The sequence below is a fragment of the Mus caroli genome, chromosome 14, assembly GCF_900094665.2.
Source record: "Mus caroli chromosome 14, CAROLI_EIJ_v1.1, whole genome shotgun sequence".
In the NCBI taxonomy this organism is placed as follows: domain Eukaryota; kingdom Metazoa; phylum Chordata; class Mammalia; order Rodentia; family Muridae; genus Mus; species Mus caroli.
The window spans coordinates 107273885-107289874 of NC_034583.1; the positions used below are offsets into that span (position 1 = coordinate 107273885).

The 15990-nt window shown below is 45.0% G+C and overlaps 1 protein-coding gene across 1 annotated transcript in view; it reads right to left on the reverse strand.

Annotated features, from left to right (window-relative positions):
- Positions 1-7959, reverse strand: part of Dct (dopachrome tautomerase) — a 40367-nt gene extending 32408 nt beyond the window's left edge. The window contains exon 1 of the mRNA XM_021181290.1: positions 7129-7959. Within this exon, the coding sequence (XP_021036949.1) occupies positions 7129-7423 (295 nt within the window). The 5' untranslated portion in view covers positions 7424-7959. The remainder of the gene's footprint in view (positions 1-7128) is intronic.
- Positions 7960-15990: the final 8031 nt, after the last annotated feature.

The window sequence follows — 15990 nt, forward strand, 5'->3', positions numbered from 1 at the left end:
GCACTCAACCTTGTGGGTTTTCTGTTTGGGGCATGATCAACAGCTCACTCCTCATGTACATTAGAGGGAAAGTTTAGCTCTTATTCCCACAAGAAGATAATAGTCTCATCTCCAGAAGATTAAAGGGCTGAGTCCAAGTATTTAAGGCAAAAGGACCAGCTCCCGCTCAGCCTCTGCCTCCACCTCATGGCCCTCGAGACTATGACTGGTTCTTTCCTGTGCCTGGAACACTTTTCCTTGTTTTCCAAAATCCCTCCCTGCAGGTACCACCGCTGCTTTTAAGGTCAAGCCAGACCTTGTTTTGGCAGAGCTGGTTGAGGGTACCCAGTGCTTCAATCACTGAGCTGCGCCCCCAGCCTGGGACCCAGACATCAGAATGACCTGACCTGTGTTCCCTCAGTCCCTTGGAATCCCGTTTATTTTATTTACGTATAATCATCAAGGAGGCCTGACTCACTGGTGTGGCACTTGGTTTCCATGTCCAGCATCATCAAGACAAAAAGAGAAAGAAAGAAAATACCTACTACCCACTGGGGTAGCTTTTACACAAATAGCTTTGCTTTTTTTTTTTTTTTTGATAAATGATCAAATAAAAGTTTGTCTGAAGAATACTTGCTACTCCGTTGAGCACTCAGTCAAACTTGCAGCTGGTTTTAAAGTCTCTGCTCAGAAAGCACATGGTCATTGCTCTTCAGTGGGAAAGAACCCAAGACCAGAGAGAAGCAGGCTGCTGGCAGCGATAGACAGGGAGACATGCACACAAGCAAAGGATGTGAGTGCTTTTTGCTCACTCTGTGTGTGTGCGCTGTTTTTTCTCATGTCCATACACGTCTTTGTGGGTTTGTGTGCATATGTGCATGATAGAAGTCATCAAGTATCTTCTCTTCTCTTCTCTTCTCTTCTCTTCTCTTCTCTTCTCTTCTCTTCTCTTCTCTCTCTCTCTCTCTCTCTCTCTCTCTCTCTCTCTCTCTCTCTCCACTTTATTTTTGAAACAGTCTCACTGAATCTGGACTCAGCAATTCAGCTAGTCTGTCTGTCTGTCTGTCTGTCTGGCCCACCAGCTCTAGGAACCAACCTGTCTCCCTCTGCCCTCTGCTTTTGCAGCATTGGAATTGCAAGTGCACATGGAGAGCTGGGGAGACTGTTTATAGATCAAGATCGCTGCTGCTCTTGCAGAGGAACCAGTTGCAATTCCTAGCATGCACATGGCAGCTCACAACTGTAGGTACCTATAGGCAGTTCCAGGGGATCTGATATCCTCTTCTGGCCCCCACAATCTATACAATATGCACGCAGGCAAACACTCAACACACAGAATAAAAATAAATAAATAGTTTTTAAATAATAAAGGAGTGTTGGGGAGGGTTGGGTTGGTTTGGTTGGTTGGATTTTTACAGGGGAGACCAGAGGAAAATGGAAAGCAGTTAGCTGTGTTATCCGAAGTGACTGTCCAGCTCATCTTGCTTGCAGGACCTCAATGAAGACCTTCATTTACAATGACCCAAGTGATAGTCACCAGGATCAAAATTTAAAAGTTTTAACACTTTAAAGTTGATCGTTGGCTTTATGTTGTCTTAAATAAAACACTCTATTCTGTAAAGTCGATAAAGTCATATAATAAGGTCAGTTGATTCTGTTTCTCTCACTAATGCTTCCTACAGGTATTAAAATCATTAAAATGTAAGAAAAGAATAGTAAAGGTCTTTTGTTTTTTGTTTTGCTTTGTTTTGTTTTTGGTACACAGTGAGCCTGCTGCTCTGCGTGGCTTGCTGGGGATCATGGTGGAATGTCAAGTGTTAGACCAGCTAAGCCATCTCCCCAACCCTTTCTATTTAGCTTTTCTATGGACTAAAAGAGCCCTACATTTTTAGATAGTAAAAAAATAACACCTTTAAATTTTCTAGCAGAGTCTTCAATACACTCTCAAATTAAAAGTCATAAAGTATTTCTGACTCTTGAAGTTCCTAACGTAGAACGTGAGCGAGTCACAGCTTGTGATAATCTCTGCACAGCACTGCTTGTCGTGACTCTCCTGGTTGCTGAAAACACTATCATCAATAACTTTCTTCCTTGTTGATTTATGTAGTAAATAACTTACTGAACATCTAAAACCTAATTACAGTCAAAACTAAACAGGGGGTGTGAAATTGAGGAAGTGCATAGATGCAAGGGGATACCTAGGAAATCTCTGTACTCTTGACTTAATGGTATCTGAACTTAAAAGTGTTTTTAAAAATACTCTTTTCTGTGGAGAGCAAAAGGGAAAAAGTTGACATCTCTAGCAGTTGGGGTACATAAGATTAAAATGCATTATTCACAAGTGTAAAATTGCCAAAGAATAAATAAAAGATATTCTATTCTAAAAATTAGTCTTAAAATGAATTTCAATATGCTTTCCTCTGTCCTCAGAGCTTTTTATATTTTCAGACAAGTTGTCACTGCTATTGGCTTTGAGCTCAACCTCTCCGAGCTTACCATGTCAAAATAGGAGTTCTGTTTTGCAGAGTTCTTGTGAAAAATAAGTGTGCTTGCTGTTATAGAGCCCAGAGAACGGTGCCAGGGCACAACTGTCCACACCAAGTTGCAGGTGATAGTCTTAGAAAACTCTGCTTTTCAAGTGGCAGAGCTATGACTTGTCCTCAGATACTGATACTGTGAACCTTCGAACATCACGCCATCTCCCCTACACACACACATGTCATGGGCTCAGCACACTTAGTACAGATAAATGTCATGTGAGAGAGTGATGGAGGAAAGACTGGAAACTGGAGGGAGGAGGCAGGTGTTAGACACTGGGGATGCAGACACAGATAAGGTAGGTACCACTGGGAAGTAGAGGAAGTGGGAACGGGGGCACAGGAGGCAGCAGCACACCTGGAGCTGCAGGAAAAAGTAGAAACAGAAAGAAACAAAGTGTTGTGGGATGTCAAAAGACAAAACAAACTCTGCTGACTTTGGAGAAGACCCACATTGCTTTGCAACACTGATGGGCATAGACTTGGAATGAAAGCAGAGTGTGCGTGCCACACACACACACACACACACACACACTCACACACACACACTACTCACCATAAAATAATTGCTACTTATCATTTACAATCTGGAAGTTTACTCATTTAAAAAATTCCTTTTCTACATACACAGGAGGTCCCTCCTGTTTTTAACTTATAGACCTGGCCTAAACAGTGTATCAAAATACTGAAAACAACTAGCTATCTCTTTAAATTTCCCAGTTGTATCTTACACCAGCCTACTATGCCTCTTCTTTGTGCATTGGTGGTAAGAAATGGACAAGTGGAACACAATTAAAAAGATTGTTCATCGCTGTTTGTGGGAGACAGGAAAAGGAGGGATGGGATAATTCCAATCTATCTCACATTGAGGGAAATCATCCTTGAGCAAAAATTAAACTTAAAATGTCAAGATCCTCTCCTGACTTAAAACCAGGATGGGGAGAAAGAAAACATCTACACACTACAAGTCCCTACATGCGTTGCGTGGCTTAAACTCAAAAAACGCTATTAGACTAACTAAGCTTAACGACCACTGATTAGGGAGTTTACAAGGAACTCTAAATAGCCTATTCCTTTTAATTAGAGATTCTATTATTTTAATAACAATACTTCGTGCTCACACGGGTTCTTTCATCTGCAGAGCTCAAAAAGATTTTACAAGTGTGGTTTCATCATTATCCCCATTTCAGAGATTGGAAAATGAGGCACTTAGTCACTTGTACAAACAAGAAGTTCTCAGCCAACTGTTCAAAAACTATTTAGTGCCCAAGGATTTCAAAAAGCCCAAAGATGCAGCTGCAAGTGGCATTGCCTCATAAATGCTAACTGTCAGGTGAGCCTCTGAATGAAATGGCCAGGGCCAAAATCTCCTGAAGTCTGACTCTTTCTGACAAATATACTCAGGGCTTCCCCTAATTTACCCCAGCTGATTATAGATAAATTCTCTGTAGAGAATTGAGACACAAAATTTGATTATTTTAGTTTAGCTTTTTAGTTTTCCTTTATGAAGCTAAAGCTGCCCTCACCAGCCTCTAGTAGAGCATTAAGTCATATTATTTTTCTCAAGGAATCAGCCAATGCAATCAGCGTTCTGCTGGCCACAGACTAATTTCCATCTCTGCCTTAGAAACTTGAGGTCGACCAGGAGAGTCCAGGTGCTCCATTTGCCAATGCTTTAGACAGCTCCCAGAACCAAGGGCCTTTGAGATGCTCAAAGTCAGGTAGACACTGCATGTTGTACGAGAGAACTATAAAGACACTATTCAAGGAAGGCAAGTCGCTTGCTCTTTGGAAGGAAATAGAAGAACATGTGTCTGTCTTTGAAACAGTTGGCACATCACCAAATGATGGCAACTATGTACACAAAGCAACTTCCCATTACAAGTCTCTAAGATTTGTGTCTCAAGACTCAAGACTCTCGGGGGTGCAGGGAAGGAGACTGAGGATATAGCTCAGTGGTAGAATGTCTGCTTAATGTGTGTAAGCCCTGGGTTCAAGTCCCAGAATTAAAAAACTATTGAGTTTAAAAAGGAGGAGGAAGCAGTGGTGGGGTCATCACCTACCTCTACAACCTGCAGATGAACCTGAAAGACACTGTGCTCAGTGAGATAAATCCCCACTGTACAGCAATGCCTCCTCAACGAGGCATCTAGAGGGGTCAGCTAAACAGAGAGGACGAAAGCACTGTTACGGGAAGGGCAGCAGAGGAGGAGACATGGAGGCTCCACTGAATGAGTATGGAATTACAGTGACAGTGAATTTTGGATATCCACTCTATAGCATGCTACTGTACCCTTAAGAGTATACTACCGAGCTAAAGTTCAAGTAAAGCATTCTTGCCAAGCATGGTGGCACACGCCTTTAATCCCAGCACTTGGGAGGCAGAAGCAGGCAGATTTCTGAGTTCAAGACCAGCCTGGTGTACAGAGTGAGTTCCAGGACAGCCAGGGCTACACAGAGAAACCCTGTCTCAACCCCCCCCCCAAAAAAAAAGTATTCTTGAAGAAACAAAAGAAAATCAAGGAGACAAGAAAACTCATTGGAGGTAGTGGACAAGTCCATTTCCCTGATTGTTGTGAGAGGAGCAGGACTGTGAGACTATGCATGTATACAAACTTATTATTGTATATATTGATTGTGCGCAGAATCTTGTGTGGCAAGCTAGAGAAAAGGTGTAATCTGTCAAACTAAGCATTATGAGCAGCACATATTAAGCGTCCTTAACACATGAGTATATGCAGTACAGAATGAACAGTGGTCCTGAGTGAGTCGGAGACAAATCATAGAAAGGAGGATGGACCCTCGAGGGTAGTCATGGCTGACTGGCAGCTGGAGATGCAGACTGTACCTTGAGGAGGGAAGCCCTACTTCAAGGAATTGACCTCTGGAAATGTGACGTCTTATATCTAAAACTTGTGGATCATCCTACTCCTGACCCATTCCCTTTTTCACTCCTAAAGTAGGTCACTTTGACACACGTTCCTGTCCCTTCTTGAGGAATATTCAAAATACTTCCTCTACAAAGAGATATAGCAAGTGCACCTTGTATTCTGCTCTGACCTGTGGTTCCCACTTCCCCTTCCTAAAAGCAAATGTGCTTTCACTCTCCAAGGAGAACTACAAAGAAGAGGGAGGATGGGCGTACTGTCTCCTCTGACCTACTAAAGCATTCTGCCCCGGGACTCTCAAACATGGATGTTCAACTCTTGAAAAACACAGCATTTTGCCATCGATTGTCCCGGAAATAATTCCCATAGATGGCTCTGGAGGTTTGCGACAAAGGTCACCCCTGTTAGTGTGGCTCCCGATACCACAAGTGTGGAATCCAGCGCTTTCCCCCACCCCACCCCCCAGTGAGGCTGAAAACCTATGAGCAATGGCTAGCGAAGCAAATGCTTTAATGCCTCAGGGAAAAGGTGGATAATATATATTCAACACGCTATCATAACTTCTGTCACAATAGCTAAAGCAGAACTAGACCTTATAATTCCTTTATAATATATATATGTAATATATATAACATTATAATTCCTTATAATGATTCTTTAAATCATTTAATTTATCATTACCAGGGCTGAAGCACTTGCTTGGCATGCACAACGTTCTGGGTTGGATCTCTCAGTACTTCTAACATAAGAGTAACTATTTTATAACAAAATCATAAGGGCAGAACTTCTCACACCTTCCCTCAGTGATAGCGTTTCTGACCCTGACGTAGCCAGAGTGCCCATGCTCTCCCGTACTTCAGCAGCACGTGGGAAAGCAGGAATGAGGCAGAAGGGAATCAGCTTGCAATTGGCCGCCACAGAGAAGCCATGTCCGAGGGCTCTGCTGCTTGCAGGGGTTTTGTTTTTCAGAGGCCCTGCCAGACTCGGTGTTTTTTACAGTTGTGCATGGTTTCTGAAAACCAGAAGAAGTGGGGTAGGGAAGGACATGAGAACCCCAGAAATGTAGAAAAATGGAAATTTCATAAAAATGAATATTGGGAGACACCCTGGTTGTAAAGGAAGGATATTGAGCCGATCTGATATTGCCCAATTGGAATTCAGATAATAATAGAAGAACCCACTGTTCTCTTTGGTCCAACTCCCCAACTCTAGCAAAGTTACGGTCCAGTTCTGGCTTGAGTAAGGCAGATGAGCCCTGTTTGTGGTCTATTCAAACCCTGAGAAATGCTGAGAGCAGCTCTCTATAGCACCTGCCTCCTCTGCGCCTGCCCCATGCCAAGCCGCACCCAGCGCCGCAGCAAGTGTGGACCCATTGCAGGAGAGGCCCCGCTCCATCTTGAAAGGACTTGTTCTAGTTTCAAAGCAGGCTCCCCATCTCTGTAGCCTCCCCTCCCAACAAACAAACCAAAGGTATGTTGGCATGTGTCCAGAAATTCAGGCGTGGCCCACGCAATGTTGATTTAGTGTTCATAAGTACATGCACAGGGCGTGAAACTTGTAAGCAATCTATCAGCCTTTCTGAGTGAATAGACTTGCCACCAGAAGCAGCTAGCCTAACAGTTTGTCACCAGTGTCGCCTCTCCTCAGAAGGGATCACTTTCCTCCCTACGAATCTCCACCAAGCTCAAATGCAGTGACATCTGGGTCTGCCCAAGGGCCCTCACCTGTGCATTTGCATGTCCGGTTGAAGAATTTTCTCGGCCATTGCTCTCGGTCATCCTGGTTTCGAAGGATATAAGGGCCACTCCAGGGTCTGGTGTCTGTTTGCACCTCTGCACACTGCCCCCGGCCCTCTAGAAATCCACAGATGTTGGTTTCCTCAGGGCCCAGAGGCGGGCAGCATTCCTTGTTCAGCACGCCATCCAAGGTCATGCAGACGCGGGGAAACTGAGCCCGAGCTCTGAGCAGAATTCCGCAGCCCAGACAACCCAGCAGAAGCCCCCATCGCACTAGCCCCATGCCTTCTTAATTGGGAGGCCTGGCCCGGTGTCCCACCTGGTTTCTGTCTGACTTTACTCCTTGTCTTCCACTCCTGAGTTCTGGAGGCTTTACTCACTAAAATCGCCTTTTCTTTTTTCTTTCCTTTCCTCTTCTTTTCTTTTCTTTGGGTTTAGTTCTAGCCCTTTCCTCTCCTCTCAAAATTCCCACCTAAATCACAGAGCCTACACGTGTGCACATGTGTACACGCACATGCAATTTTATGTGACTCAAACAACTAACACTGATTTAATTTCATCCGAAGCTCCTCTAACATCAGGTTTAATGAGGGGAGCGCTTCTAGCCAGTCTTCCTTGTTAAATCAGGCTCTGTCTAATTGAGTTAATTTACAGAGTGCTCCAGCCATACTGCTTATTATGCTGCTGTTTCTAAGCCTCCTCCTTCTCTCCCTAGCCCTTGACCTTAATTGCCTTGAACTCAGTTCAAAAGCCAAGCACCGTGTTGCCTTTATTCTCTCTGGCTCGCCAAGCCACGGGGCCCTGGTGGGGCAAGGGGGTGGGGGGAAGGGATGGGAGAAGCCATCATTAAGGGGATTATAACTAGAGAAATCCTCTTTGTTAGCACATGACCCTAAGTGCACAATGAAGCTGATAAAGTGTCTGGCTTTGTGTCAGGAGGGTAAAATCAGCCTCTTTATTGGGCTCATGTGTCCCAGCCAAGCTTGTGACCTCAGACTTCCCAGTGCGTCAATAGATAGAGGGAGCATTCCGTCAAAGGCCCTTTATAGACCTGTGCATTGCTAAGTACTTCTCCCCCATGACTGCTGGCTGACATGGGAGAGAGACCGCCACAGGAGATCACAACACCCCCCCCAATAAAGAAACGTTTATTTAAAGCCAGTGTACAAGGAACTGCTTTGTTGCACAATTAGGAATCCTCTTGCTTCCAAATAATAGCCCCCTCTTCTCTTGTTCAGCACATCCATGAAGCAGATTTGTATTTAATTTGCGTGGAACCGTATGCTACCAATTATTCACAATTGTCAGTTCTCTGCAACTGGACAAACTGGAGTGGGACTTGCAAGGAAATCTTTTGATTGCATTGAGGTTTGGCATAATCATGCTTTAATTTAGGAAGGTGTGCCCCTGTGTGCTTCCTCTAGGGTACCACGGGCTGTGCAGATGGACAGTGGCGGCCATTTGCCAGAGCATTAGTCCCTTCCTGGTGTGAACAAGACTGTCGTGGTGTCATGAGATCTATATAAATTGCCGACTTAGAATTGTTCCAGTTGGAGTCTAAGAGTGCCTTGAACGTGAATGTCAAGTGTCTTGTTAGTTTCAAAGGAATTCTTAAGGTTGAGAAAAGTACACAGCAGCCAGGTGTGTGTGCCTGTCTGCTAAAGACCCATGACTTTAATCCCAACATTCAGAAAGCAGAGGCAGGGTGATCTATGTGAGTTGGAAGCCAGCCCAGTCTACATCGTGAGTCTCAGGACAGCCATGGCTACGTAGAGAGACCCCATCTTAAAAAGAAATAAAAAGAGAAGGAAGAAAGGAAAATACACAGATGTCCCTACACATGTCCTCTGTGCCACCCCTGTGGTATTAAGGTGTGACTAACCCAATATCAGTTTGTATTTCTGGGTTCTGGACATTGAATGGGACTCTTAATCATATGTTCAAGGCATCAGCAATGTAAGTGTGTGTGCATGTGTGCATGTGTGCATGCATGCATGCAGATGTGTGCATTTACAGTACATGTGCTTTGGAAGGCATGCATGCCCACATGTTTGTATATGCATGTGCAGGTGGATGACAACAAGCAACATAAATGGTTTGCCTACTCACTTCCCACTTTGTTTTTTGCGAAAGGGTCTCCCACTGAACACTTCCCACTTTGTTTTTTGCGAAAGGGTCTCCCACTGAACACTTCCCACTTTGTTTTTTGCAACAGGGTCTCCCACTGAACCTTTGGGTAGCGGCTGACCAGAAAGTTCCAGGGATTTTGCCTCTCCAGCACAGGGACAGCACAGGGACTACAGGGGTCTACCACCATTCCTGGCTTCTCAATGTGGGTACTGGGGATCTGAAGCCAGGTCCCCACACTTACAAGCATGTTACTGACTGAGCCATCTCCCCAGCCTCTCATCAGTGTTTTCTAAACTCTCTTCCAGGTTCTACTGCACAGCCAGAGTTGCAAGCCACGGTGTGAGAATGAGGTTTAGCTGTAGATGATGCTTGCCGTCCTGTCGGCTAAGGGGCCAGGTGCCGTCGTGTGGCTAAGGGACCAGGTGCCGTCGTGTCGGCTAAGGGACCAGGTGCCGTCGTGTCGTCGGCTAAGGGACCAGGTGCATTCCTTTCTTAGGCTTGACTGTGCTAGGATCATAATACCTGACAGTTGTAAAGACTTAAAGGCTTTTGGGGCCCCATTCATTCTGTCTGTTTACTGATTTCCACTTCACGCCGCCACTGTGAAGCCTGGTGTTCTGAGCAGCAGTGAAGTTTGGAAGATGCCATCATCAGATTTCTAGGAACCTGAAATTGAGGGACTTTGGACATTTCTCACATCAGAATGACCCACTTCCCTTTCGTTGTAGCACCTGCCATGCAACCCAAGACATCTGAGACTTTACGTGAAAGTTCTCACCTCACCCCAGGATTCCTTCCCTGGGCCGGCTCTCACCTGCGAATCTCAGATTCATAGCCAAATTCCTCCCAGAAGGGCTTAGACCCTTCAGAGCAGAATTTTGCTGTCTTGTCACATTGGTCCTCTGCTCTAAGGACTAAACACCACCATGGTCCTTGAATCTTTGGTTTCTCTTTCTTCCTTTCCCGGCAATGATTTCTGAAGCACTTAGAGTGACGCCAAACGTCGTTCCATGTGCTACCCAGAGTGGTCAGCAGATCCCAGCCTGTGTGCTTCTGACCTACATTAGGATGGATACAGTGAAGACAGAAACTGGGATATAGCATTTAGAAGCTTGGCCATTGACATACATTCTTGCACATGACCGGTCAGGTGCCAGCCTGGAGGGTCATTCGCACTGACACCATGTGCATTTAGATCTCACGTTGGCCTTAAAACTGTTTTCAAAACTTCTGTGCCATAGAGTTTGGGAGGAGCTGGACTAGAAGGTCATGTCAGAACTTCGGCTGCCTGTCTTTCTGTCTGTCTTTGTTGGGCAGAGTACTATGGTCACTGCTACCCAGACAGATCTAGTCATGGGAACTCTCAGCCATTGTACTGCTGTTTCTTCTGCCTGAAATATCCCCTCCTGGCTTCCTGTCACTGGAGTGTCACCTGCTGAGAGAAGCCGTCCTTTGACATTCACTTTGGTGTCCTCAGCCAGGACACCTTCCAATCACAGTGCACGGCTTGTTTTCCTCATAGTCCTATCTAGTCGCTGGTTATCGTCCCAATGTTACAGAAGAGGAGAGGGAGCCTGGGACCTCAGATAACAGGGCATTGGAAGGACTGTATCTCCCTGACCCCAAGGTCCCAATCTTCGCAATAAGCTGTGTTACTACATTCATCGTCTCTCAGGAATTCATCGCGATACTTTAAAATAAGGAAAAGAAGAAAACATTCCTCTTGATGATTTTTTATGTATATGTGTGTGAGTCTAGGTGAGTGTATAGGCACTGCTTCTTGGAGACCAGAAGAGAACATCAAATGCCCTGTGACAGGAGTTACAGGAAGTTGGGAGTCACCACCTTGATATTGGGAATGGGACCTAGGTCCTCTGCAAGAACAGCACGTGATCTTAAGCACTGAGCCATCTTCTCAGCCCTGTGGAAATGTAGGTTTCTTACTCTCCTACGCTCTGCCAGGTGCTGACCTAGGCTTGCTTCTTTACCCGCTGTCATCTCGTTTAAACCACAAAGAGGGGCTAGGGGTGTAGCTCAGTTAGTAGAGATCTTGCCTCTCACGTGTGCAGCCTTGGGTTCAATCCCAACACCTCAGAACGCAGGTATGCATGACAGTACACATCACACAGCACTTGCGGTGTGGAGGTAGCTGACCTCAGGGCCATCCTCAGATACATAGCAAGTCAAGCCAGCCTGGGCTACCTGAGGCCCTGTCTCTAAACGAACAAGCAAATCTAAAGGAACGTCTCCTTGGAATGTAGGTGTTTCTAGTAGAAATTATTTTAACAGTGCTACGCAATGGAGGCAGCTCGTTGCAATTGAGAATAAGGGATCTTTGCCTGTTGTCATGGTGCATGCCAATAGGACTTTCCGAAGGAGGCAGAGGCAGGAGGATCACGAGTTTGAGAATAAGGGATCCAGTCCCTCCAGCTTGTCATGAACTGAATTACTCTTGGTGTCAAGATGTTAGCCTACATTAAAGTCTGTTACAAGGAAGTAGCATGTGGCCCTGAGGCTTATGAAATCATCTAAGATGCTTCTCACTGGAGGAATTTCTCGGCCAGCCTAGTAACACTGCACTTCCTTGGGGCTCCAGCCTGCCCTGGACCTTCCAGCCTTGGGTCTCTTCCATATTATGTTTCTGTCTTTGCCTTAGCCAGGTTGACAGTTCCACACCTATAGACCTCACAATGCACACCTAACTCAGCAGGACCCAGGCTGTTATCCCAACCTTCTTATTTTGTCATTTTGTACATTTGTGTATTGTGGGATCAGCCTCAGAGTCTTTGAGAAGTGGAGCAGAAAGATAAGATGTATATATGCGAACATAGATTTCTGTGTAAATCTAGGTGTGGTGAATGCATGGCTTGTTAGTGAGACAGGACTGAGGAAAGAATTAAAAATGATCCCTAAGACGTGGGTGTGGGTTATCTCACAGTGCAGATGTAAGGCAGGGGGATCTTAGAGCAGCACAGTTGCACTTTAACACCACATCATTACAAAAGGGAAAGTCTGCAGGGCCTTGAATAGGAAAATGCAGGAGGACTGAGCACGGGTATACTGAAACTATTTGTTGCCAACAAGAAGTATAAAAGTCAACAGTTCCTATAAAACATGTTGTGAAAGTTGCCAATGTTTGCACATGGATTTCTTTTGTGCTTTTGGATATATTTCCTCTGGAAGCTAAGTTTGGCAAACTCTGTCATCTCCTAATTTTAAAAGTGTTTAAGAAAGAAAATAAAGAAACCCTGAGGAGAGAGGCCACCATGCCTCACAGAGCTAAGTAACTGAGAGCAGAAGAAACCCCCTCTAGGAAGCCATTCATCGCACAATCTTCTTACAGTAGAGGCAGGAGTACATATAAAAGGACATTTTGTGGGCATCCCCGTTGCTGCCAGCGCCGAGCACTGCACTGCCCTAAAGATTGAACGCATGTCAAGGGAGGTGAGTTAGACACTAAGAATAGTCACACACAGACGGTTCAAAGCAGGGTGCAGACCCTTGGCAAGCAGGGAAGCAGTGCAGGCCTTCCTACAACCAAAATCAGGAAGCTAGCTTGACGCTGGGTGAGCTGCTGACAGGGACAGTCAGTTCTTAGGCTCCTTGCTAATATGACTACAGAGAGAACATGTGCGTCTCTCTCCTGCCTCTCGGTGAGGTGCTTGCTCCTTTCTCACAGGCCTCTCCGACTGAAAACCCTCTCAATTTTTCAGCCCCCTTGTGGACTCTTCTGTCTGGCATCTTCTATCTTTTCTCTACTGCTCATCTTGAGGACATGAGTTTAGTTTATTGTCCTACAGGGTCCACATTGTTTCCTAGATGCTGAACATCTGTCCTCCTATGACGGTGCTTTCTCCGTCTAAGCTCTTTTCCTTTCCTGGTGGTGTGACTGGACCCCACCCCCCACCCCAGGGATGGAACGGGCTGTGTGGCTTCTGTTAAGTCAGTTTCTCCCCTTCCCTGAAGCTTTGGTAGTCTGCCCTGAAGGCTGGGCACTGCCTCTGCTGGCTCTCACCTCGGGCCAGGGTCTGCCCTCGTGGTTCCCCTGGTGCTTGGTGGATCACGTGGTTTTGATCCTTTGCCTGAGCCATGGGAATTCTCTTTGGGTGTTTCTTACACACACCTCTGTAGTTTAATGAGTGATTTGGCGAAGCAATTAAATGGCCTCTGCTTCAAAATAGAGATCTGTGGGAGGGAGAGAACAACTCTCCCCTTGACCCGTTCTGAAATGAACCCAGTGAGCATGCCTATGAACTTGCAAGACACTCTATGCTTATCAAGATAACTTTAGCACTGGCTCCTGGCTTATAAATGTACCCTTAAGATCACGTGGGAAAGGCGGAAGGAATGACGTGATAAGTGCTTGCTGTGAAGGAATGCATACCCAAGTTTGAATCCCCAGAACCCACGTAAAAAGCCAGGCTTGAAACCTACTCATCGGGAGGCGAACACGGGCGGTTGATCTGGAAAGCTCGTGGCTCACGGCTGGCCAGCCTAGACAGAACAGCAAGCATCTAGATTACTGAGAGCCTCCGCCCCACTCAAGGTAGTAATGAAAGAATGTAGACAAAGATGCTGACAACCTGCTCTGGCCTCCACCTGTGTGTGCACACATAGGCATGCCCAAAGTCACATCTACATGCACACATACACTCGCACACACATACACACACACACACACACACACTATCCACATGGGGTCCCAAAAGGATAAGTATATCCTTGTGTGTGTGTGTGTGTGTGTGTGTGTGTGTGTGTGTGTGTGTGTGTGATGTATATATTTGTCAGGGAACATAACAACAGGGACTTTGTGTTTATTCTGATTTCTGGTAAAGGTGTGTGAGCTGAGAGTGGGTCTCTGCGTCTCTGTCTATCTGCTGCTGCCTTTCCGGAAATCTAATGCATAGCAAGAAGCAGGAAGTGTGACTGCTGGGACGAGGACTTGCACAGACCGAGAAACAAGGAAGAAACAGCCACCTGCTTGCTTTCCATGCTTCTGTACATTTTGTCTTTGAACCGTGGATATGTAAAACTCGCTTTAAAATTCGTGTTCATTAATAAACAAAGCTGTAAGTCTTTAATGGTGACTAATTATGATGGTGCACAATATAGAGGAGCAGTCAAAGGTGAGCACGGCAATCAGAGCTCCCACAGTCACTTTGTGCATAAGAACAAACAGGCGCTAAGGGTTATGGGAACCAGCTGTGCACGCACACACCTTTATTCCCACATGCAGGAGGTAGAGGCAGACCAGTTTTTGAGTTCAAAGCCAGCCTGGTCTACACAGCAAGTTCCAGGACATCCAGGGTTACAAAGAAAAACCTGTCTCAAGAGAAAGAAAGAAAGAAAGAAAGAAAGAAAGAAAGAAAGAAAGAAAGAAAGAAAGAAAGAAAGAAAGAAAGAAAGAAAGAAAGAAAGAAAGAAAGAAAGAAAGAAAGAAAGAAAGAAAGGAAGGAAGGAAGGAAGGAAGGAAGGAAGGAAGGAAGGAAGGAAGGAAGGGAAAGAGAAGATGAAAAGAGAGATTTAACTTTATATATATGAGTATTTGCCTTCATGTATGTATGTGCACCACATGCAAGCCTGGTGCCCATGGAAGCCAGAAGGTGTTGGATTCTCTAAAACTGGAATTACAGATGGTTGTGAGCTAACATTCAAGTGCTGGAAACTAAACCCTAGTCCTCTACAAGAGCAGCAAATATTCTTTAAACAGAGCCATCTCTCTACATCTGTCTCGGGTTTCTGAGATGTAAATCCTAGAGAATAGTACCAACTTCGTGCTAAGGCTTCGTGCTAAGGATTCAACATGCACTGTATACATAGAGCCTGGCAAGAGAAGGGCAGCAAACGTTGGTGTCCAGCAAACAGTGGCTACGATTATTATCTCCAAAAAACATTCAATTGGAACCACATCAGCCTTGACCCTGTAACCTGACAAACCACTGAGCATTATGCCATTGTTTATTTTTTAGGAAACAGTTACCTGATAATTGCACACTATTTTCATTATTATTTCAATGGACAGCTGTGAAGGGTAAGACAGTAGAGTACCGAAAATCTCCACTGAGAAAAATCTTGATTCTGTTACCAACTTGTTCCCTCTCCCTCTCTCTCAATCTCTCTCTCTCTTTCTAAAAAACACACTCTCACACTCATACACATCTAGCCCTAGAATCTAATTATAAATACTTATTTCAATATCTTCTCCTGGCAACGTAATCAGTATTTTTAACTCTAACATATGACAAATATTTTTGCCCACAATACAATATTTCTCTCCAGAAACAGAAGCAAGTGTTCTTTCTTATATTCTGTGGAATGTGATGCTATTACAGATGTGTTCTGATCAGCCTAAGAACTTTAGACCTTCCATTATTAGTTACAGTGGCTATATATGAGGACAAGCTGTAATAAGCCATGGAGGCGTGGGGATAAAGCAGATGTGAGAAATAACTAACTTGAAGAACTGACACAAAGGAATGCAATCATTAAAAAAAAATTAGTGCCCCACACTTCTTGACCTAAATCTGATGTAGATAAAAACTCATTGTTTTATCGTGGCTGTCAGTAACAAGCCACAATGCCCACCTGACACTCTCTTTGCAAATGGCTCTGTTTCATTTAATTGCATCTGTACTAGTTCAGTAATCTCAAGGAATCAATCACACCCATGCACCACCCCACCCCCACACACACAGACACCCACATACACACACACACACA